At 37.4% G+C, this 25,236-nt stretch overlaps 1 protein-coding gene across 1 annotated transcript in view; it reads left to right on the top strand.

Moving 5' to 3' along the window:
* The first annotated feature begins 275 nt into the window (after positions 1 to 275).
* The window catches only part of ogfod1 (2-oxoglutarate and iron-dependent oxygenase domain containing 1), a 35,777-nt gene continuing 10,816 nt past the window's right edge, over positions 276 to 25,236 (top strand). The window contains exons 1-9 of the mRNA XM_028809393.2: positions 276 to 539; positions 7,807 to 7,955; positions 8,053 to 8,099; positions 9,988 to 10,088; positions 11,858 to 11,974; positions 12,972 to 13,063; positions 22,024 to 22,152; positions 23,865 to 23,978; positions 24,669 to 24,748. Of these exons, the coding sequence (XP_028665226.1) occupies positions 383 to 539; positions 7,807 to 7,955; positions 8,053 to 8,099; positions 9,988 to 10,088; positions 11,858 to 11,974; positions 12,972 to 13,063; positions 22,024 to 22,152; positions 23,865 to 23,978; positions 24,669 to 24,748 (986 nt within the window). The 5' untranslated portion in view covers positions 276 to 382. The remainder of the gene's footprint in view (positions 540 to 7,806; positions 7,956 to 8,052; positions 8,100 to 9,987; positions 10,089 to 11,857; positions 11,975 to 12,971; positions 13,064 to 22,023; positions 22,153 to 23,864; positions 23,979 to 24,668; positions 24,749 to 25,236) is intronic.

Below are 25,236 nucleotides of genomic sequence, written 5' to 3'. Positions count from 1 at the left end.
TTGGATTTTATATATAGAGAGGTTATAATGTACGCAGTTGATCGTGATAAAGTTGATATGAATATTTAGTATTTGAAATTTTATTGAGAATCAATAAATTTCTGCTATGTATTTGGTACCCTCACTTGTGACCGGTCTATAAAAAAATAGCAATTTGGGTGAAAAAATGAAGAAATTGTCATCCCAATATGAACTGCTATTCTCAATAAACAAAGAAGTGCCATCCAGATACGCCTTTTTTTCATAAAGTTTGTTGATGTGATTCCGCGTTCCGAGATGTATTGTGGGATTTGGAGTTTTTTCAAATGTTAGCGGCGCTCGTGGGTGAAGGGTAGAATGTTACAGAACTGAGATTACTATTGCCTGCAAAAAAGTAATTATCATGAGTAGTAAAAGAAGAAACGTGGAGTCAGTGAATCATAGCTTACGAAAAAAAGATAAACGCCTTGATAGTGTAGGGGTTGTCGATGTAATCCACGAAGAAGCAGTGAAGGCCGGAGTGAAGGAGGCGTGGAGAAGCAAGACAAAGTTTTCATGTGGTAAGAGAATTGTGTCTGTGGTATAATACGAGAGGAGAGACGGGCTGAAGAGTGGCCGCATTTAGGTATCAAAAGGAATAAGTGCATACATGGTGGGGCCGAAGTAGAGAGACGAGCAGTCCGTAATTGTGAGTCGGCAAATTGTGGAGGGCAGTCTTATACCACGCGTCTTGTTGGCTGTTTGCTACAGTGTGAAGGCGAATGTTTGAGTTTACATTTTATTCGGTAAAACGCTGAGCCTCTGGACAGCTCCGAAAGCCGAGTTAAAATCCGACGGGGAGGCCGAGTTCGGTTTAACCTTGATTTTACGCGCAGTTAGTTAATATAATTCTGCTTACTATGTCAACAGATCAGTAAAGGATGTAGTGAATATGTCTCTCCACCACATCCTGCAGCATTTATGCACCTCATCTACTTATACTAGAATGTTATTTGTAGATTGCGGTTCTTCTTCTTATGCATATGGACTATGCCGCATGTCTGTCGATCTCTGACTTTCTAAGGAACAGACAGTCAGGGTCCCCTCAAAGCCGTGTTTGGTCTTCTTACCTTTTCAGTTTACACCAATGACTACACCTTAGTGACTCATCCATTAAACTGCTGAAATTTGCTGATGACACCACGCCAATTGACCTGATCACAGACTGGGAGGAGGTGCCATTTTGGAGGGAGGTGGATTGGCTGGCCAGTTGGTGCCCCCTTAACCAGAATACCTTGAAAAAGGTAGATATGGTTGTGTATTTTAGGAGACACACTCCTTATCTCCTACACCCCTAGTTATAAATGGTGTCCATATGAATCATTTAAATTTCTTGTCATGACTGTCCCAGTCTGAACTGGCATGAAAACAGTGAAACTTTAGAAGTGCATGTATTTCTCCATCAGCTTAAAAGTTTAACCTGTCCCAGTCTGTGCATTGTAAGCTGTTACTGAAATTGTCCCCACTTTCTCTGTAATAGTGCATCTGCTCATTTGAAACATTACAACATGTTAACAGCAGAAAAGACTTCGGCTTGAAACTGGACTCTGTTGAGATACTGTGTGCATCACAGGTCAGGAAACATACTGAAAATATAATCAAAGACTACACTCATTCAAACAAACAATTATTACCATCAAGGAATATAGTTCTTGGCTTTAGTGAGCAATTGGTCACTAAAGGCAAGAACTACTGGACACATATTTGTAGTTTCTGTCCTACTGCATTCACTGTGGTTAAACACAGTATCAGCTTCATCTGTGTCTTTTTCAGATTTCTAAACTGCTCCCATCCTGTCTAAATTATATTTATTTTGTAAAAACCTACTTGATTTATTGCAAAGTGGGAGTGTAGTTCTATTTTACTAGATTGTTTTATATTTTTGTGTTTTGTCCAGTGTTTTTCACTGCTACTGTATAAAACATTATGCTAGTGTTATGTATTGTGTATTTTGTTTAATTGTATTTAACTTATGTGTATGGATGTAACATCAAGAGAAATTCCTAGCAACTATGTTATCTTGCAATAAAAATTCACGTTCAAGTTAAGCCTGCCGTGGATAAAGGTAAGAGTAAGAGAGGGGCTAGGGCCTCACTTCACATCCTGTCAACTCACCGGGATACTGCAAGGCAAATTGACATTTAAAGAGAGCTTAAAATTCGTTTTCAATTATTGTGAAAATTTAAATACACTTTAAGTACCTCGAGGGTTTGCAAGAATCCCATGAAAAGACATCCTGTTCACTTTGAGATATCTAAAATCTGTTTTAAGGTACTTTATTTTTGAAGATACTTTGAAGTGTTCATTTTGAAATATTTCAGATGCTGTTTAAAACTACTTATCTCCTGTGTTTTCAGTTGGGCTTTCATTAATGTTTGAAACATCCTGAAATGTCCATCTCTAGGCAATGACCTGTGTGACAGTCTTTGAAAGTTTTCTCTAGATATGAAATCAGTGGGACTAAATCTTCCTTTCTGTTTCTTAGTGTCCAGTTTTGTCAAGCCTCCCTCTATCCCAGTATCTACCAGACTATTTGGGAGTTGATGTTTCAGCCTCAGTCTCAGATATATTATCTAACAAACTATTAACACGTCATTTTTGATGTAAGAACCTCCATTAACAAACAGTCTAAACGTCCTCTCTCTTTTCAGTCTGATTTTTGCCATTATCAAAATGAATATTGAACCACATATTAATATTACAAATGCTATGGTTCCACTTCCTTGTCTCACTAATTTTTGCCTAAAGTCAGGTCACTTGGTTTCAAGGTTTTTTGTGGAATGGCAAGAGGCCTAACCTTAAAGGATAAGTATGAGGTTTTTCAAGTCAAAAGTTATTTCTTCACAGTCATAGTATAAATTAGTTTACCACATCAAACTGCAGTGAAAAGTAAGGTATATTTAACAAATTCTAAAATACCTCTTGCAGTTTATAGTGGAGATGAAGGGTAACAGAGTCCCATTATAAAGAAAAGCATTACAATGTACTAAATACGCTCATTTTACAAGTCAAAAATGTTAGTGATTGGTGATCCGTGAACTGAAATGACATGCATACCTCATTTTGCAATATGTGTGTAATTTTAAGAATCTGAAAACAATTCTAAGTTTTAAGGCTTTTTTTTCACCTTTGTACCCCAGTTTCCTTCCTTACCCTACTGTACCCTACCCAATCCTGCTTCACTGTAATCTGCAAGAGCAGTGAAAGCATTTTTAAAATTTATAAAAAAAACGCTTCACCTTAGTTTCAAGTGGCAGATTAATATATATACCACGATTGTCCAGAAATAACTTTGACTGAAAAAAACTGAGCTTATCCTTTAAGCTTACAACTGTTGTCTGAGAAAGAGTGTGAGTGCTGGAGTGTAACCTAGAATTGCACCATTGGGCTTTCACCCTCGACTCTGTTTGGTCTTGGCTTTGTCCTGTTTCCCTCCTATCTCCTTGGCTCCTTTTAAAATCTGCCATTCTCTCCTCTTTCAAACTTTCCAGTCTCTCCTTGATAGCTTCTGCATATTGTCAAATGCCAACAGTGTCTAGCGCCTTGTTGGAAACCTCGTTGTACCCTCTTAAAGTTGGTGCGCCCTCCTTATATTAACCTCCTTCTGAGGTTCATTTAATAGGTACTGTTATTGTATTCTCTCTTATATATATTTCTCTTCTGGTTTGTCCTGCTTCCACTTCAAAACGGGTCCCGCCCACACGCAGCCGACACAGCATTTCTTGATTCCTATTCATCCTCTTCCATGTCATGCACTATACTGGCCTGCTGAGTGTAATACATCCAACAAATACTTGAGGTGCTGCCACCATGGTAAAATAGCTTTACCACATTTGCGGGAGCCACCTGTGTCTTTACAACAGCTTCTTACACAGCAAACATCAGAAGCTAAATATTATCGTGAACATATTCGAGAATACAATTCTTCTCTGGTGTTTGCTTCCATGGCTGCACAGATAACTCAACCTCCTGGCCACGGACCATACTGTTTTAAAATACACGGGCAAATGTATCACCAAATCTCTCCACTATACGCTAACACTTCTACCTCTCCAGGATATGGACAGTTGTATGTTTTTGACACAGCGCAAGCTACTGAAGTACGCTTACAAAATAAAGCAAATTCTGCATGCAGTGAAAATGTACTTCTCCAGCTAGATTCCATGCTCAGAACCATCAACCCCTTCGCTAAATCATGCAAACACACGCATGAAATCGCTCAGTCCAATCCAACAGCATCTGTACGAATGGTTTTCAAGGAAAACCCTAGGCAGGATTTACGACAATTCAATGCCCCGACATGTCACAGCGATATTGCAGCAATTTTTCGTCGGAGAAGATGGCGAAACGCCTGCCGAAAGGGACATTTGCATCTATCCCATAGGCAACTCCTGTAAACAGATTTCCACGCTCAATATGAATTGCGATCCTATGGTTTACCCACTTTTATTCCCTTACGGAGACATTGGCTGGCACAAAGATTTACAACATGTTCCCGATAAAAGAACCGCCAAGTGAATAAGGCTTACTCAATGCCAATTTTATGTGTACAGATTAGCATTTGAGGAATACATTTAGTATTTTGCACTCCAGTGGCAAACTATCCCAACAGTATGTCGTAGATGCATATGTTAAAACAGAGGGCGCGTATCTCAACTATCTCAGATTACATCAACAAGATCTGCACGTGGAACTATCCAACGCACTGCAAGCAAACGCTGAAAATAACGTACGTGTAGGCAAAATGATCATATTACCGTCCAAATTTCCAGGACGTTTAAGATACATGCAACAAAACTATCAGGATGCCATGGCCATAGTACGTAAATTCAGAAAGCCTGATTTACTTATCACTTTGACATGTAATCCTGCTTGGCCGGAAATTCTACATGCACACTGCGTCTTTCAAGAAGTATTTATTTCTTCTTGATTTCTGAATTCATTTCTCACCGTTTTCCGTTCCTATTCTTACACCGCCGTATGCTATGGCGGGCGTTGGCTAGTGTTATATTATGTTACTGTATATTATGTTATGTTATGGTGTTGTGAATTTCCCCTTGGGATTAATAAAGTATCTATCTATCTATCTATCTATCTATCTATCTATCTATCTATCTATCTATCTATCTATCTATCTATCTATCTATCTATCTATCTATCTATCTATCTACTGAAATTGAGGGCCTGTTGAATTATGCCTCTACCAGTGTAAGCTGTTTGCTCAAGATGTCCAGCTTTGATTTCTTGAATAGGACTGGCTCCTTACGGTGCCTCTCCCACTGTTGCAGCTCATGTTTCTTCAGCAGGAGCTGTGCTCTCATTAGCTGAAACTGCTCTTTCTGTGAAGCAATCAAGTCCTGACTGCTCCTGCATGCATTAAATTCAGTGTTTACGGGTGCAGCCCTCTGATATGACGTGTTGTGAGAGGGCCCTGGCGATGGGACAGCACTGGAGTGGTAGGTTAAGGTGAATTGGATGGAAACCCTCTTGAGCACACATCACCCCCACTGATATTCTCTCAGTCATGGTTGGCCCTAGTATACCCAGGACTCTTCCTCAGGGGTGAGAGGAACTGCTTGTGGCTGCTTGCCACCAGCTTTGGATTTTTGTCTTCTCACATCAGCACCCCTTCTGGGTTTGTGCATTTGAATCCTGTGTCAAGTTGTATTCTGTCTGTGTGGTTTTCACATTCTCTCCATGTCTGGATTGGTTTTCTTCCCATATTCATAAAGATTTGCAGGTTAATTGAATTGGTGATTTCATTTTGATCCCCTTGTGTATATGCGTGTCAGCAAGCCCTGCAATCAACTGGTGCCCTGTCCAGGAATGGCTCTTTCCTTGTGATTACCGGTAATATTGCCAGGACAGGCTTTGCTCTTGTGACCATGAAGTGGAATATGTTTGAGAATGTTTTGTTAAGATTCAGTTAAAGATCTCTCAAATACATTTAAACATATCTCGGAAATGATTTCTGCCTTATTTTAAGATCTCTGAAAAACATTTTGACAAATTTGAAAAGGACAATAAGTTCTGTTAAAAACCATGAAATTTATAGGATTGATCTTGAGATATTCTGAAATACATTTCATATATAATGCCATGAGAGAGTGCTTCCCCCTTCCTGATCTCCGCTGTTGTTGTATTATTTAATCTAATATTAGATTTTAGTAGAAGAGTGGAAAACATTCAGTGACAATAATTTGTTAGAATAGAGGAAACCAGAAAAGGGAAAATACAGTATCATGGCACTGTACCTTAAAATGCATGGCAGGTCAATGTGGGATACCTTAAATTATTTGGGACAATCTTTTTGAGATATTTCTAGATATCTTAAATTATGAACAAATTTTCAGATAATCTGAAAAGCTGAGCTACATTTTAAGATATCAATTTATTTAGAAGTATCTCTGTATGGTATTTTGGCTTATAATAGTTGGAGCTTCTCTGCACGTTAAGGATGCTCCGATTGAGTTTTTTTTTTCATGCTACTTGATCATCCAATTCCAATACCAATTTTTGTTTCCTTTATCCTTTTAAAAAACGTTTTACACTAATCTCCTACATAACCAGATGTATAGAAGCCTTAAGTACTTTATTAAAGTGTATCTTTATAATTAAACTAAAGACCACAGGTGTTAACTGTTAATTGTTTTTTAACAAATTGAAATTCTGTAGACTTGTTGTTCAATGACTATAAAAATACTAATTTTTTTTTATTAAAATACATACTTTAATTAATAAAATATGTACAATAATGCATATACATATGAAAATAAAATGTTTCTTATAATAACAAGCTGTCATATTGTTTCATTTTTTCTGTAATGTACCTATCTGAAACAAGGCTTAATTAAAAAAAGTGGTTTTAACCATTTCTCTAACAAAAAAAACATATATAATTTTCTCATACTATCAATTGATATTGGGAATTAAATATTGCTTAAATGTAAATATACATGAACTTATATGTTTTAATCATTTTAAATCATTAACTGCACTACAACTTTTTACTGTTAAAATATACATTACGGATTACTATTTTAATTATATAATACTTGTTTGTTACCAAAACTTTTGCTGTATGACACAAAGTAAAAAATAATAAACACAGTAAAAATCTTTTAAAAAGCCACAAACATATCAAATGTTTATCAAAAAGACAGAAGAATAACATGCATAAAAGTTTTATAAGTAAAATTATTTTTTTTGCTATGAAGCCAACAACTCTATTGTTTACTAAGCAGCAATTTCAAATTCATCTTTATCTTTTCTTTTTCCAATTAAAAATGTAAGCTGCCTCACTTAAAATACTCTCTGTCCAAACTCAACCAGTGTCCATTGTAATTTTAAGGACAAAATTAAAAGATCTGAATTCATTAAAGTATCATTTCCTGCCATTGTATAATTGCACCCAATGACTTCTCAGGTTCTGTTTTGTCAGTTTATTGCTCAGATTTCTTTATTATAAAGGCTAAGCTCTCTTGTAAAACAAGCATTGACTTGCTGCTCTTTGTTAGGATGTTTACTGCAATAAAAAGAGAAAAAGATGCCTGCTTGCTTAACTACTGCAATGCCTTACATAAAGGAGCACTACAACTAAATTAATGTAAATCTTATATCAGCAGGTGTTGAAGAGATCAGTTTTTGTGATCGGCCAATTTATCAATCACTGATTAAGATTTAGATTGGCACCCAATCAATCAGAGCATCCCTACTGCATGTCCTTATGTGTATGTTTAGAGAGTGAATAACAGTATTTATTTTACATTTTCATTTTCTTCCCCATAGCTGAGGCAATAGAAGTTGACTCACATCCCTTCCCACATTGTATAATACGAAATTTTATTGAAAGTTCATCTTTCCTGGAAAGCCTAAAGAAAGAACTTCTGGACCTTAGTTTTCATGAGAAATCCAATGATCTGTACAAGTTTAAACAGGTATAAGATTAAAATTAAAAAATAATTGGGTTGAGGACTGTTAAAACTAAGGAAGGGAGCATAAATATTTTAAGTGATCAAACTTTTATTTTGACAGTCAGACGATTTGAAGAAGAGTCAGAAGCCCCACATATCAGCAGTAAGGTGAGCAAAGAATAGAGGGTGTTAATAATGAAACTTTGTACAAGAAAATTATTGTGGAAGAACAGTGAGGTGTGTAACATTATGCAGTTTGGATCTGGTGTTGCTTTTCATTTGTAATAAGTATTTAAATTCTTTATACTTTGTGTACCAGTCTAATGGTGTGGGCCTCTCTAACCTCAGCATTGGTTCAGGTAAGTCAAGGAATGAATGGATGGAAGTCTGTGTGCTGATTTCTCATTTACATGCATATGTGAATTCCATAAAGGTACAGTTTTGCTTAGCTGGTGCCATTTCTTGGACATGTTATCCTTTTTGACCTTGTTAAAGGAGAACTCCACTGAAAAATCATATTTGTTTTTTATATGTTACTTATCCCATTTAGTTCATAGGGAGGACTAAGAAAAAATATAATGTCTTGTTTTAATGGAGAACAGATTTATCAAACTTTCTAATAGAACAGCTGCTTATGGAGACAACAGCAAACAATATAAAAATGTTCATGAATAAAATCTCATGTTTATTTCCACATGTGAAATCATCCAGTCACATATGCTTTGCCCATCATGAACATACATCTTTGGCTAAAATATTCTTAAATAAATACTTTGAAAATGAGTGCAGTGCACACAGAGGAAATTGTTCACACAAGAATAAGCTTTTGAATCAAAGACAGGACTCTTGACCAGCAAATGAGGGAGAGAGACAGCTCTTAATTAAAGAAGCCTACATTAATGTGCTGCGTGTAGCCCTAAAACTAAGTAAAGAGTTGGAAAAGTGGAGATATTGATTTTCAGGCATACTACCACAATGGCAATGATCAGGAATAAGTCTTGTACAAAGTCGGCAGAGCAGAGAAACGGAGATAGAAATAGAGTCACATGGGCAGTGGAAGAGGTTTTTCACATACTAGTGTGAAAGTATGGGGAACGTTAGGTGACATGAATTATGCTGGATGCTAGAATATTGCAGTGGGCAAGAGTGCCAGCACAAGTTAGTAAAAGTTGCACTCTCAGAAGGAACATGTAGCATTCGTTCAGGTAAGCAGATAACAGGGATACCTCAACCTTTTGATCAAAGAGGTATGACAAGATTTAAAATGTCTTTGTAAGGAGACAACACACAGTTCCATGCTGAGAGAAGCAGAACCGGGCTGCCCTTTAAAGCTGAGCTCTGACCTATTATTTGGATCCCTGCTTTTTGTGCCCTGTGTGCTTCATATTTTTTGTTATCAAACTTTCATAAATATAATAAAGATTAGATTGCACCTAACAGTGAGAATTACAAATTAAAAATTAAATATAAGTTAAAAAATTTCCCACCTGCTCCAAGTTCACATTCCCTGAAAACTATCCCACCTGCATCAGGTAAAATGCAGAAGCTAATCCTAGTATATGTACCTAAGACATTTTCAGTATGTAACTGCATATTTCAAATTTTCTTTATTCTTATACTCTGTGCCTTTAAATTGAAGTATGCTATATATGTTTAAAGTGAGTTTAGAAGATTTGCAGAAGTTGATGCATGAGTGAAGCTTTTTGCTACTTCTCATTGTTCGTAATGTGAAGCTAAAACTATAAAACATTCGTTCTGACAGTTCTTGTGCAGTATAGAGAGCAGCCCAGTCTAAATCTAAGACTTCATGTTTCTTGGTTTATATTCACTTCAGTCTCATGAATATTTACCTATGAGCTTGCGAAGAAATATTTATAGGTTTGAGACGTCTATCCTAAATAAGCATATGGAAACAAGTCATGTTTTTCTAATTGAATGAATAACATTTTAAACTTTCAGCTGAAAAGAAGGTGGGTCTCCTTGGTAAACATGACAGACACCTGACTATCTAGCTTAACACTTATGCTGCAGCTACCAATTATCTGCGTCTTTACAGGAAAGTGCTTTTTGAAGAATTTCGTCTGTGGCTTTCAGAGGTGCTGGAAGTGGAACTCAGAAGTACAGTGGACTTATCGTGTGCAAAGTATGAGAACTCAGGTATGAGAAAGGAGCTGCTTGTAAAACAAGGTTTCACTTTGTTATACACAGTCACATGTTGTTAGGTACTACTATTATGCAAAGAGACATACAGTTGAATATAAGTCAGACGTTTAATAGTTCATTTAATTACAGCTGCTGCCCACGACCAAATGTTAAGTTATGTTTATTACTTTTTTTTTTTCTTCAAAGCCATTACATAAGTTAGAAGCAAAGTTTTACATATTTCTTGTGTGCCTATCATGGAGAAACTACTTTGGGTTCCTTTTAGGTTTCCCTTCACAAATCCTTATTGTTAAACAATTAGCATGTAGTTTACAGAGACATGAAAATATTTTAAATATCCTTGGACAGGTGTAGGTTTTAAATAACATTTTGCATATTTTAAACAGAGCTGACATGGTGGCACATTCGTTAGCACTGCCCCATGGCTTCACAGTTGTGGAATTGAATCCAATTCCTGGTTGCTCTCTGTATGCAGTTTACTGATTCTCCTGGTGACAGCATGGATTTTTCTCTGGGTATTCTGGTTTAAATACCACATCACAAAATATGTAGATTAGGTTAATTAATCCATTAACCTGGATTATAATAGTAGTATTGTCCCATGTGTGGAATGCAGTAAAATTCGTCCTTATTTGCCCAGCCAACATACATGTCACCATTCTCTGGTCCCATAGTGAACATGATGGTATTAAATCAAATCATTTAATTTTATTGAACAGAAAACACAAATTGGCTTTCTTGAGTAAATGTGAAGGATGTTCTGTTTTAAACAGGTTGTAACTTCATAGATTATCATTTGTATATTCAATAATTCAAATATTACATGACTTATTTAATACAAACATTCTCAAGTTTTTTTATATCCTTAATTTGATTAAGAACAGCAGTATTTATTTAACAGTCTTTGAACTTTTAAGCAATTATCATAACGAACATCTGTATAGGAACGCATGTCACACATTCATTTGTTTGACTATCAGAGGATCTAGTAAAGTTTGTTGTGTGGTTTTTTTTTTTTCAAATAGTTTCAATTTGTAAAATTTAATTTCTCATGAAATAATGAATTTAGTTTTAGAAATTGAATCTTTTTGGTCAATTAAAATTTCTCTTATAGAATCTTGCAAATAGAAACCTATTCACAAAATTAATGTAAACTGAAAGTCTGTTCAAAAGATTGCTGTGTGTGTTCCGTGGACATACTTGTATAATTAATTTTTTTTTTTTTTTTTTACCAAAATAACAGTAAACTAATTACCGAAATGATATTAACGGAAACACTTCCAGATCAAACAGAAGTCTTCTGAAGCAGGGAGTCGTTCTCCCTGTAGCGCCCTCTGGTGGTACCCAAGGACCCAGACAGAGTTGTCCTTAAGGACTAAAACTCCCATAAATCCTCACGGGTGTCCTTACTAGGTCCATGCCATCACAACACTACCATCTGTTGTACGAGAGGAGGAACTGCCCTGGATACACCAACTCCCCCTGCTTATCCATTAAGTTATCCCATTGCAAGAGATGTTGCTTCAGTTCTATCTTGGCCGGGTTACGCCTCTTTCTATACTAACCTTACCTTATGGTGTCCCAGCTGGGAAAGGGTCCAGCACAGCACTCATAACCACTAAAATAAGGAACTAACTTTGTACAATTTCACTACATACTGAATGTTTATCACAGGCATTTCTTCTAAAAACTACTTTGTTTTCATCCTTATTTTTTATGACTGAAAGCCAACTTGTGTAGTAAGGTGTCCTATTTTATTACAGATGTGCTTCTTTGTCATGATGATGAATTAGAAGGAAGGAGGATAGCTTTTATTCTGTATCTGGTGCCACCTTGGGAGCAGAGTGATGGAGGCATACTGGACTTGTTTGACACAGATGGTAAGTAATGGCTGCTTATTTGTAGTGGTATGTTCTTTGATGATAATTAACAAAGTTGGTAGGCTGAGCAAATATTTGAATCATCTTGTCGGGCAACTTCAGCTCAAATGAAAGTTGCCTTTTTATTCTTCTGATGCTTTATTTGTGGCACTGCTGTGCATTGTGAAAGTTAATGAATAACTCTTAGAGATTTCTGAAGTACATTAAGGGTGGTTTAGTGGTTAACATTGCTTCTTTACACAAATCTCACATTCTGGACTCGAATCTCATGCTTGATTGCTACATGTGTGCAGTTTGCACATTGTCACTTAAAGTCTCAGAACAGGGTCATTTTCTTATGACTGTATGAAATGTCCAGAATTGTTCTTGAAATTCTTGATCAGGAATGGAAAGTTCAGAAATAGTAAAACAAAACACAGAAAAATTTAAATTGTCATAGAAGTTGCTTCCTATCTTATTTGTAACTACAATTTCCATAATTTAATTGGATAAAAATACATTGTAACGTTCAGTAATTAGTGAGATCCATTTGATGTCCTTCTGGTGATCTGGAGTCACTCTGATAACTTTTAAATCTTTAGATGTTTCCCCAAACTTAAGTGGAAGTTTAATAAATAATATTTTTAGTTTTTTCAGCATCATTGTTAAAATCCCATCAGCTCCTGATTTGTTTAAGCCTGTTTGACTGAAAATCTTTAAACAAATTATTTCCATGAGTAACATTCAATTTATTTCATACAATAATGATTAGCTGGCATTAATTTTATACAGAAGTTAGTTAGTATAGCAGTTACATGATTTTGATAAGCTAGTTATCTGTCTAGTTAGTTTCATATGAATTCTACAAGTCAAATTACCTTAAGTAACTGACCAAAAACTTGTTAAGGACCTGGACAAATGGTATGACTGCTGGGTAAATATCAGCTATAGAGCACCATGATGCAGGCTGAAGGACATGAAATTTGAAGATACTCAAATTATTGTTCTTGTCTCCCAGATCATCTTCAACCTCGGAAAATTTTAAAGTCTCTGGTCCCCTCCTGGAATACTCTGGTATTCTTCGAGGTTTCTCCTGTATCTTTTCACCAGGTAAGCTGGGTGGTAGTAAAATAAGTGAACATTTTTTAGATCTGCTAACCTGCTGAGATTAATGTTGCAGTAAGTACACAATACAGTAATGAGTATAATTTTGTATTGACAGTCTTTGTGTAAAACTAGTGGCTCTCTGAAGGATTGTAATCTCAAACACATCATAACCAATAACATTTCTAATTCACATTAGTGGTAGAACTCATTTTGGTACTTTTGGCTTTGTAATATTTATCTTATTTTTCCGGTTTCAGATGAGAGTACGCTGTGCACGATCTGGCTGCCGCTTCTCACTGGTGTCTTTTTGCTTTGTTGCTGTTACTACGTCCTCTGCGTTGCTCATGCTTTTTATGTTTTATGGGTGGATTCTCACTGGATTCATACTGGTCCTTTTGTAAAGTTTTATTCCGTTCACTGCCTATATTCCACGAGCCCTCTCCCCTGTACTTTCCCTGAGCCAGCATGGTTGGTGAGTAAGTCTTTAAAGTAAAGACTTTCTTAGCTGACTTTGTTTTCTGCTCAATTGGAGTTAGTTTATGAGTTCTGGCTAACGTGGTGGTAGCTGTTACTGCTTTTTCTGAAGATGATTACCTACTGTACAACACAATTATGCACTTACCGTATGCACTCCAGACTAGACACGGTGACTTACGGCCTATGCTTGGAGCTTGGCATTGCTCGTCCGTGGTATTTACACTGCTCCTCTTGGCGTCATTTTAATATCACCTCTGCATCCGCCAACACTAGTTCCACGATTTGGTCTGTTAGACCTGTTTTTTCAAAAAGACAATCTGCAAGACAATGGAGTAGGCAGACGAATTGGCTGAGACACCTGCCACAAATGCCGGACTGGAGTAACCAAGGATTAAAATGTGACACAGATCTCCACTGTGTGCTCCTGAACTGCAGATCAGTAACGAATAAAACTACTTTTCTTAACGACTTGTCCAGTTTTTTAGAAGTTGATATGTTGTTCCTTGTGGAAACGTGGCAAAATCCAGGTGATTACTTACAACTAAATCTGCTTACCCCCGCTGGTTACAGTTACCTGTCTAAACCCCGTCTGACGGGCCGAGGAGGTGGATTGGCGGTGGTTCAGCGTGATTGTCTTAAAGCAACCACTGTTGATTTTCACAACATTACGTCTTTTGAATTCCTGGTTGTTAAAATCACTGTAAAGGCTTCGCTGCACATTATATTAATCTACAGACCTCCTAAGCTTCAGCTGGATTTTTTTTCTGAACTTTATGAAATACTCACTCTTGTCTGTGGCATGTCTACTGCTGTTATTTTACTTGGTGGATTACATGTGGATTCTGACTGTCCGTCTGCTTGTGAGCTACGTTAAATACTGGATTGTTTCAGTTTTGTGCAGCATGTTGGTTTTTCAACCAATGCTAAGGGCCATATTCTGGATCTTGTATGTTCCACTGGTCTGCAGAATGTCTGTACATCTGGTTCTGTTATTGGTATCTCCAATCACAAGCTGATTGAATTTAGCTTCACTTATCCCCTCCCTAAAATAAGTCTAAAATCTAAAATAACTTATCGTAGTATCAAGAACATTGATCAATTATCTTTCTCTATGTCTGTTGGTGCTTCCTGTCTCCATGATGTTTCTGGGTTGTCTTGCCCTATGCAGATTTTATCTCTATATAATTCCACACTGTCACAAATTTTGGATCATTGTGCACCTATTAAATCCTTGGCTGTTTCTACTACCCGGTCATCTCCATGGTTTACAGCAGAATTGTGTACCATGAAACAATCTGGTCGCCGCTTGGAAAGACTCTGGAAGAAGACTGGTCTGGCAGTTCACACCCTGGCTTACACCAAACACCTGGAGAATACAGAGGTGCCTTATCAGCGGCACGTTCAAAGTACTATTCCACTCTTATTGACTTTAGTACTTGTCGCCCTAGATCTCTTTTTAACACAGTTAACAGACTGTGTCAACCTGCTGTTAATAATCCTTATTTCTCTGTTGATCACTTTAATCTATTTTTGGACTATTTTTAGTCAAAAATTATGACCATTGTAGCAGTAGAGGCTGTTATCGACCTCTTGAACCCTCAGGTACCACGCCAAACACCAGGTAACTGTACAATTATTATTTATTTTATAATAATACCGTGCACTAAGCACCCTCCACTCCACACTACTTATACAATGATCAATCCTCCAATTAAACACAATTCTTTCTCTCCTCCGCTCCCAGACACTTAGCCACCCTACCTCCCAGCTCAGCTCAGTGTCTGGGCTTTCCCACAGTCCTTTTATACACCCTGACCCGGAAGTGGTTCCTGTCCAACAGTCCACAAGTCCTCATTACTTCTGGGTCAGAGTCAAAGTCCTTTTCTTCAACCTGGAAGCACGTCATTTCTCCTGTTCATGTGACCAGGACATACTTCCAGGTTATAGGGCACATAACAGTCTGACAGCCTCCCTACAGCGACTCCCGGTGGCCTCCATGGTATCCAGCAGGGCTGTGCATACAAACTACAAGGTCCATGAGGCCCTGCTGGAATTCGGGGAACCTCCATGCTGTTGGGAGAGCTCCACCTGGTGGCCTGGAGGGGTGGGCCGGAATATTTAGCCGGCCATCCATCACACTATATATCAAAGTTTCTCTACTAACCATTCCTCATCTCTGTCGACTGATTATACTTCAAAATCTACAGTTTATTTATCTAAATTTAACCCCACTACACCAACTTATATTGCTGAAGTAATATCTAAATTAAATCAATCTACCTGCCACCTAGATTCTGCTCCTACTTTATTGATTAAGGCTTGCACTGACAAACTTTCTGCCCCCATTTCTCACTTTATCAACTAGTTTCCGCACCTGTGTCGTTCCAAGTGATTTAAAAACTGCTGCTGTCACCCCTGTTATAAAAAAACCTAGCTCAGATCCCTTACAGCTCAAATTTTATTGCCCAATTTGTAATCCTCCATTTATGACTAAGATCTTGGAAAAGGTTGTTGCTGCTCAACTCCATGATTATTTAAATTTGCATAACCTTTTTGAGCCCTTTCAATCAGGATTCAGAGCCCTACATAGCACTGAAACTGCTTTACTTAAGGTAGCCAATGACTTACTTATAACCGCAGATTCTGGGATGGGCGCTATTCTAGTTCTTCTTGACTTGAGCGCAGCGTTCGATACAGTTAACCATAACATTTTACTGTCCCGACTTTCAGCTATTGGTATCTCTGGTGCCGCTCTTTCTTGGTTCACATCATACCTCAGTGATCGCCAGTATTTAGTCTTCATTAGGGAATACACATCTGCCACTATTTCATTCACACAAGGTATCCCTCAAGGGTCAATTCTCGGTCCAGACCTCTTCAACATCTATATGCTTCCATTAGGTGAGATTATTCGTCGGTATGGTCTGAGCTTCCACTGCTATGCCGATGACACACAACTTTATGTAAGTGTTGATGCAACTGCAACATCTTCACCTGTTGCACTGACTGACTGGAAATCAATCATTGGATGACAGATAATTTTTTACAACTGAATCCTGATAAAACAGAAATCTTACTAGTTGGTACCAAATCTGTCCTCTCTACCCTTCGTGGTCTAAAAATTGACATTGATGGGATCCTGGTTCAACCCTCAGCATCAGTCCGTAATTTGGGTTCATCTTTGATCAGCTTCTTACTTTTCAATCACACATTAGCTCAATAGTACAGACAGCCTTTTTTCATCTTCGCAACATTGCTCATCTGCATTCTTTCCTCAATGTGAAGGATACTGAAACACTCATTCACACTTTCATCACTACCCGTCTGGACTATTGCAATGCTTTGATTTATGGCCTCCTGACTAAATATATCAATAGATTACAATATGTTCAGAATTCTGCTGCTCGTTTACTTACACTAAAAAATCTGCTCACATCACTCCTGTCCTCTATGATATACATTGGTTACCAGTTTCTTCAAGAGTCAAATATAAAATTATCCTTCTCACCTTTAAAGCCCTTCATGGGTTAGCCCCTCATTACTTGTCGGAGCTGCTGCTTCCTTACACTCCTGCCCGTGCATTACAATCATCGGACGCTAAGTTACTCACTGTACCTAAATACATGTACAGGTTAATAACTATGAGTGGCAGAGCTTTCAGAGTGATAGCCCCTAAAATTTGGAATTCTCTCCCTCTCAGCCTTCGCGAGGAAAAATCTATTATTAATTTCAAACTCCTGTTAAAAACACATCTTTTCAATGAGTCTTACTCTTTTTTGTGTATGTAATTTCTACTGTCATGTTAATGTGTGTATTGAATTGTAAAGTGTCCTTGCATGTATGAAAGGCGCTACATAAATAAAACTTATTATTATTATTTGTTGTGTGCTTTAAAATGCCACTACAATACACTTAACAGTTGTTAAAACCATTTTGTGCATTAATTTGAGTTCTCTATAAATTATATAACAGGCATGGTTCCTGATGGTAGTCATCACAAGAATACAGAACAGCACTAGGACTATTCATAAGTGAAGACTGTATCAAGACAGTTTTATGAAAAATAAATAGATAGACATATTGATAGCAAGTGGAAATTTTATACGATTTATAGTGGCAGCTTTAAGTTACAAGATAAACTGAGAGAGAACACAATGATGTGCAAATTAAAATAATAATTGAATGAAACATGTAGTAGCCTCTCATGAACCTTTAGGTGAAATCGAAAGCAAATAAGACATTTTGATGAAACTATTTAAAGCCTATCTCCAAAATTGCATTAAGTGATACTAGCCTGTGTTACTTTGTAAGACATTGGTTGTCGGTTAATTGGGTGTAGCAGAATTACTATGTAACTAAGTGCTTTTCTGTATACATTATTTATTTTTTTTACCAAGGATAACATTATTGTCAGACAGTGTGTTGTAGTGGTTATGGCTTTGGACCTAGGACTTCAAACCCTGAGGTTAATGGCTTCAGATCCTGCTACTGACACAGTGTGAACATTAGAAAGTCACTTCATCTGCCTGTGGTCCAATTGGGAAAAGAAAAAAAATGTAACCAACTGCATCTCAGATGTTGTAAGTCAGCTAAGATAAAGGTATTGGTCAAATAAAAAGAAATAATGATAATAATGTTAGTTCACTTTAGCTGCTTACTCTTGAGCATTCTATACAAAATTGTCCATGAATACAACATTCCTTCATTACATCAATTCCTGGCTTTTTTGCTTTTCCTGGTAACTTGGTGTTTATTGATGGTCATTGTAAAACACAATTTTACAAGAAAGTGTATTCTTTTGAATTGAAATGGGTAATCGGTAGAAATACTGTAATGTGAAATTTGAGTTTATAGTATCATTATTAGATGTCTGATTTTCTTTTGTTTACACTATTCACTCAAATACAGTATTTCTTTTTGTGTTTATCGTCAGTTGCATGTACAGTAAAACATGGATTATCCATCACTCGATTAACCATCAGGGCTAAAAAAAAACAACAAACCATTGCACACACCAGCGCCTGCCTATTATTACTACTACCTCTACTACCATGCAGTATGCTGAAAGCTTTGCACATTCGAACAACTTTCTCTTGTGCTAACACGTAGTGTTCTTCCTTAGCACCACAGTGACAGTAACATACCTTCAGTTTTAGTAGTTGTTTGTAACTTTTCCCTTTTGTTATAATTAATCCATTATACATTGTTATGGTCGATAAACATATGCATGTGGTGTTGGAATTGTCACAAAAATTGAAATTATTAAACATTTAAAAAATGGCAAAAGTGTTTCAAGTATTGCTTCAATTTATGGAGTAGGAAGAAAAGTGAACGATATAAAGCATGATTCCAACAAAATTGAAAAATGTGTTGAAAGTTGAAACCACTGACGGTAATGTTATTCTGTATTAATGTTAATGTTCTTCTGTATTGTAATTTTCTTTTTAATTTTTGTTATATTATGTTTTGATAATATATTGTGATGTGCAGGCAGGTTGTGATGCGCTGTATGAGAGCAGAAAGGGTGGAATGAATGGTGTAAGTGATGGGACTGGGTGAAGGGCTTCTGTTCTGTGAGGGGCGGACATGCCGCTTAGGAGATGAGTGATTGGAAAAGTTAGGAGAAAAAGAAAGGTGCATGGTTAGGCAATCTTGAGTAGGGAGTCAGGACACAATAATCACGAATATAGAGAAAAAAAAGAATATAAATGGAAGGAGATAATGATTGTTAGGGAAAGCTTTCTTTTATTGTTTTGGAGGTATGCTGTGTAACTCAGATAATGGCGTATAAGACAGCATATAAGACAGGGCACCGTTTTTTACTGTGGAACAAGGACTCCAAGTAAAATAGAAAACTCCAGTACTTCTGAGTGTGTTTGCTTATTGTGCTGATCATTACAATATTATATGAATTATTTAATTTTGTTAAAACTATATTTTGAGCCATTGTTCCAAATATCAGCTTTTTAACTAAAATTAGTGTTCTTGTTACTAAGTGAGTGAATAAGTCAGTTTTGCATTATTTATTTTATATATATATATATATATTGTGAAGGATTGCCGGCTTTTTCTTCCGGCCCTCACCCCCAGGCCGCCAGGAGGAGCTCTCCCAGCAGCGTGGACGTGCCCCGAGTTCCAGCAGGGCCTCATGGACTATGTAGTTTTATACACTGCCCTGCTGGATACGTTGGGGGCCACCGGGAGTCGCTGTAGGGGGGCTGGTGGACTCTTATGTGTCCTATAACCCGGGAGTGCATCATCATCACGTGATCGGAAGGAACGACGTGCTCCCGGGCTGAAGAAAGGACTGCTTACCCTGACCCGGAGGGAAAAAGGAACTGTGGACTAAATGGACAGAAACACTTCTGGGTCAGGGGATATAAAAAGACTGTGGGAAAGCCCAGACACTGAGCGTAGGTGTGGGAGGTAGGGTGGCAAAGTGTCTGGGCAAGGAGGATTGGTTTGTAGTGAGAGAATAGTTATTGTTTATGAGTGTGGAGTGGAGGGTGCTTGGTGCACGTGACAACAAAATAAAGAGTTGTTATACTTTTACCTGGTGTTCAGAGTGGTACCTGAGGGTTCAAGAGGTGGACAAAGCCTCATTCTTTCACTATATATATATATATATATATATATACACACACACACTCTATACTGTATATACTGTGTGTGTATGTGTATGTATATATATATATATATATTATATATATATAATATATATATATATATATATAATATACAGTGCATCCAGAAAGTATTCACGGCGCATCACTTTTTCCACATTTTGTTATGTTACAGCCTTATTCCAAAATGGATTAAATTCATTTTTTTCCTCAGAATTCTACACACAACACCCCATAATGACAACATGAAAAAAGTTTACTTGAGGTTTTTGAAAATGTATTAAAAATAAAAAAACTGAGAAATCACATGTACATAAGTATTCACAGCCTTTGCTCAATACTTTGTCGATGCACCTTTCGCAGCAATTACAGCGTCAAGTCTTTTTGAATATGATGCCACAAGCTTGGCACACCTATCCTTGGCCAGTTTCGCCCATTCCTCTTTGCAGCACCTCTCAAGCTCCATCAGGTTGGATGGGAAGCGTCTGTGCACAACCATTTTAAGATCTCTCCAGAGATGTTCAATCGGATTCAAGTCTGGGCTCTGGCTGGGCCACTCAAGGACATTCATAGAGTTGTTCTGAAGCCACTCCTTTGATATCTTGGCTGTGTGCTTAGGGTTGTTGTCCTACTGAAAGATGAACCGTCGCCCCAGTCTGAGGTCAAGAGCGCTCTGAAGCAGGTTTTCTTCCAGGATGTCTCTGTACATTGCTGCAGTCATCTTTCCCTTTATCCTGACTAGTCTCCCAGTTCCTGCCGCTGAAAAACAACCCCACAGCGTGATGCTGCCACCACCATGCTTCACTGTAGGGATGGTATTGGCCTGGTGATGAGCAGTGCCTGGTTTCCTCCAAACGTGACACCTGGCATTCACACCAAAGAGTTCAATCTTTTCTTTCTCATGGTCTGAGAGTCCTTCAGGTGCCTTTTGGCAAACTCCAGGCGGGCTGCCATGTGCCTTTTACTAAGGAGTGGCTTCCGCCTGGCCACTCTACCATACAGGCCTGATTGGTGGATTGCTGCAGAGATGGTTGTCCTTCTGGAAGGTTCTCCTCTCTCCACAGAGGACCTCTGGAGCTCTGACAAAGTGACCATCGGGTTCTTGGTCACCTCCCTGACTAAGGCCCTTCTCCCCCGATCACTCAGTTTAGATGGCCAGCCAGCTCTAGGAAGTATCCTGGTGGTTTCAAATTTCTTCCACTTATGGATGATGGAGGCCACTGTGCTCATTGGGACCTTCAAAGCAGCAGAAATTTTTCTGTAACCTTCCCCAGATTTGTGCCTCGAGACAATCCTGTCTCGGAGGTCTATAGACAATCCTTTGACTTCATGCTTGGTTTGTGCTCTGACATGAACTGTCAACTGTGGGACTTTATATAGACAGGTGTGTGCCTTTCCAAATCATGTCCAATCAACTGAATTTACCACAGGTGGACTCCAATTAAGCTGCAGAAACATCTCAAGGTTGATCAGGGGAAACAGGATGCACCTGAGCTCAATTTTGAGCTTCATGGCAAAGGCTGTGAATACTTACGTACATGTGCTTTCTCAATTTTTTTATTTTTAATAAATTTTCAAAAACCTCAAGTAAACTTTTTTCACTTTGTCATCATGGGGTGTTGTGTGTAGAATTCTGAGGAAAAAAATGAATTTAATCCATTTTGGAATAAAGCTGTAACATAACAAAATGTGGAAAAAGTGATGCGCTGTGAATACTTTCCGGATGCACTGTATATACAGTATAGGTAGATAGCTACAAGTATCCTTTTTCGAGAGTTGTACAGGCACTGTTATAACAGAGTGCTGCTTTTAACACTTTTTAAACTCTCTCCTTTTAATCACTCTCTTTTTATATATCATTAGGTGTCTGAAGTAACTTCAGAAGGCAAATGCCGTCTGTCTGTGGGGGGATGGTTTCATGGTAGCTCAGTTGAAAGACCTCCCCGCTACATAGAACCAGTGCTGCCTCAGAATCCACATCTTCCACGAGATGTAAGTAGATCGGAAAAGGAAAAATGTATGAGGGGTATTGTATCCAGCAGGGAGCGCTAGCTCCCTTGTTGGAATAAGTTGTTTTGTAATTGCAGCATGTTACATAACCCAAAACTATATAGATATAATATAAAAGGCGATACCCCTCCCGTAGTGATACAGTGGTAAAAATCTATATATATATTAATCGGAGTCTACACAGCAAACGCCAAAGGAATCAGCATACAATCGACGTAAATCAGAACATATGCACATTAATTAAACGATACAACCCATATTGATCATACTGACTTAGTCACCAAATCCCCCCCCCCCCCAATACTGAATGTGTTGCTATATATTGCCTTTGATTCTTGTAAGTCTAAGCATTATCCTCTGATGAAGACCCCTGATACGGGTTGAAAGCTCAGGAATAAAACTATTTTATGATACGTGATTCGTTTTTTCTCCCTTTGTAGATCTCCAACTGCAAATATGCAAACCGTATCATAGACCTTCTCTTCCATATATATATATATATATATATATATATATATATATATATATATATATATATATATATATATATATATATATTCAACAAATGAACAGATAAATGTAACACATTTTTACAAACTAAAAGATATTAACAACTACCCAGTCTTGGGTTTGGTTAATGGCTTCTGTTCAGTACTGCTCTATATTAAGCACTTTCAGAAAATGGATGGATGGGTGGGTGAATTATAATTAGCATTGCCCTATTCAAATTCAGTGGGTCCCTTCTTTCCATGTAATGGACAACTCATGACTTGGTCACAGAAGATTTTTAACATAACATCATATTTGTACAGTATCTCATCTCTTAAATCCCCTAGGAGGACCTTAGTGTAGACTGCAAGTGTTACTATGTATATTAAAGGTGCACTTATCCCACCAGATTTTGAAGTTTGTTTCTAGTTCTTAAGCATGGACAAATCACAATGTGTGAATCAACGTTTTTTTAAAGAAGTGATTCATTTCTTTAAAAATATAAATAATGAATACATTAAATTGTTGGGACCATGCAGGTAACCTCACAGCACTTTACATGGACCATGGGGAGCCACTTAAACCTAACACAAATATGTGGCATCTACTTGGATGATGCAATGGCAGCCATTCCGTGCCAGTATGATTATCACACATTAGCTATTGGTGGTGAAGTGGTGAGAGAGACAGTCACCTAGTTAGAGACAGGGAGCATTAGGAGCTAGCCTGGGCAAGGCTGTGGTGGGTAATTTAGTCAGTACTTCAGGATACATTCCACTCTTTTTGAAGGATGCCTATAGAACTTTTATGACCACATAGCACAGCGTCCCAATGACTGCACTGGGGAACTGGGATCCTCATACAGACCTCACCAACACCTCTTCCAGCAGCAACCAAAGCTGTTCTTACAGTAGATGATTTAACTATAGGTGAATGACCGTTTCTAAAGTGCTGGTGGTTATATGCCAAAATGTAAGTTTCAGTGTTGACTTGAAGCCACAGCAAGGCTGTTGTTATTATTTAGTCTGACAAACCTACTTGTGGAGTCTAGCAAGACTGTTAAAGCACTATGGCCATTAGTTTTCCAACATCTTGCCATTTTATTAATTAAATCTGCTGACTTTTTGACTTAACTTTTACCTCTTTAGTTCGTATCACTTTGCTTTCATTATGTGTTATATGTCACCTTATATTTTTCTCTGCAGGAATCCTTATTGAATACATGGATAAATGCCCAGTATCTGGACATGTCCTTCCAGGCACAAGTGCAGGAGGAGTTTGAAGAAACATCTGAAATCCTTCTAAAAGACTTCCTCCAGGTAATTAAATTCTTCATGATCCTGACAGCTTTGCTGTTGATGTTAAGCCTTAATCCTCAGAGTAAACAACTGAACTCGCATTAAGTAACATGATGAACACATTTGTGCCATATTACTAAATAATGTGCTTATATTTGCAAGTGCTCCAGGAAAATCCACAAGAGACTGAGCATTAGTATACATGATGAAAGCTGTTTAGTTAATTTGTTATTACCTTCAAGCACAGAAAGATAACTAGGAAAGTTTTAAAATCAATTTGAAAGATTGTATTTTTATTCAGCAGCATGGAGGCACTATGGCAATACTGTTGTCTCGTCTGTGTAGAGCACACATTCTTCCCATGTTTTTGTGGGATGTTTATTTTTCTTGATTTTTTTAAAAATAAATATCCTAATGGATCAGTTTTATTAAATTCTGTGGAAGTCATTCAAGGATCATTACTAAATCTAATTCTGGCAACTTTTTCATACGTTTGTCTTTAAGAAATACAGTATGTGTCATTTTGTTGGTATGATGTTAAACTCTCACCATTCAGTACGCTTAAAGCCGACCAATGATTTTGAACGTTTATTGTGCTTATACCAAATCTATTTTAATAATGTTATATGTCTGTTTAGTGCTATATCATGTGATTTTTCGTTTTATAACCCAAAATACTGTAGTGAGCAGTTGTGTTTTTTTGTTTTTTAGCCAGAAAAATATATGATGGTGTCAGAAGCGCTGAAGGAATCCAACATCAGATGGAATCAGAAAGGACCTCCAAATAAAAGGTAATTGCTTGAGTATAAGCAATTAGTTTAATGCCTTATAGAAAAGTGGAATCAAATCACTCCTCCTAAATAGATGTCTAAATAGACATTTTTGAGGGTTTGCTACAGTGCAAAAATGTCCAACAACTAAGCAGTATTACATTAAACCAGAAGCTTAAATATGAGCCCCACCAGAATTATTACACTACTGATGAAGAAATGTAAAAAAATCCATTACTTTGACTTTCTTCCACAATTATTTTGAAGAAAGTTTGAAATTTTGCACAGCTTCTGTTATCCTTGAGTGCTTTGTATTTGACAATTACACTATTTTTACTTTGCTATTCATAATGTCACTTATCTTACTTAAAACTTTTATTATCATCTTCTGATTACAATTGGAATTGCTTTGTCCTGTCTGTAAAATTCCGTATCATATTTTGTTTCTCATGGTAATTGGTTTCTTCTTTCCAGCAAAACTGCATTTAGAACTCTTAATTTTGATAGTT

The sequence above is a fragment of the Erpetoichthys calabaricus genome, chromosome 9, assembly GCF_900747795.2.
Source record: "Erpetoichthys calabaricus chromosome 9, fErpCal1.3, whole genome shotgun sequence".
Lineage (NCBI taxonomy): Eukaryota > Metazoa > Chordata > Cladistia > Polypteriformes > Polypteridae > Erpetoichthys > Erpetoichthys calabaricus.
The sequence above is the reverse complement of the archived record's forward strand: the minus strand, read 5'-3'. Positions and strand labels throughout refer to the sequence as shown.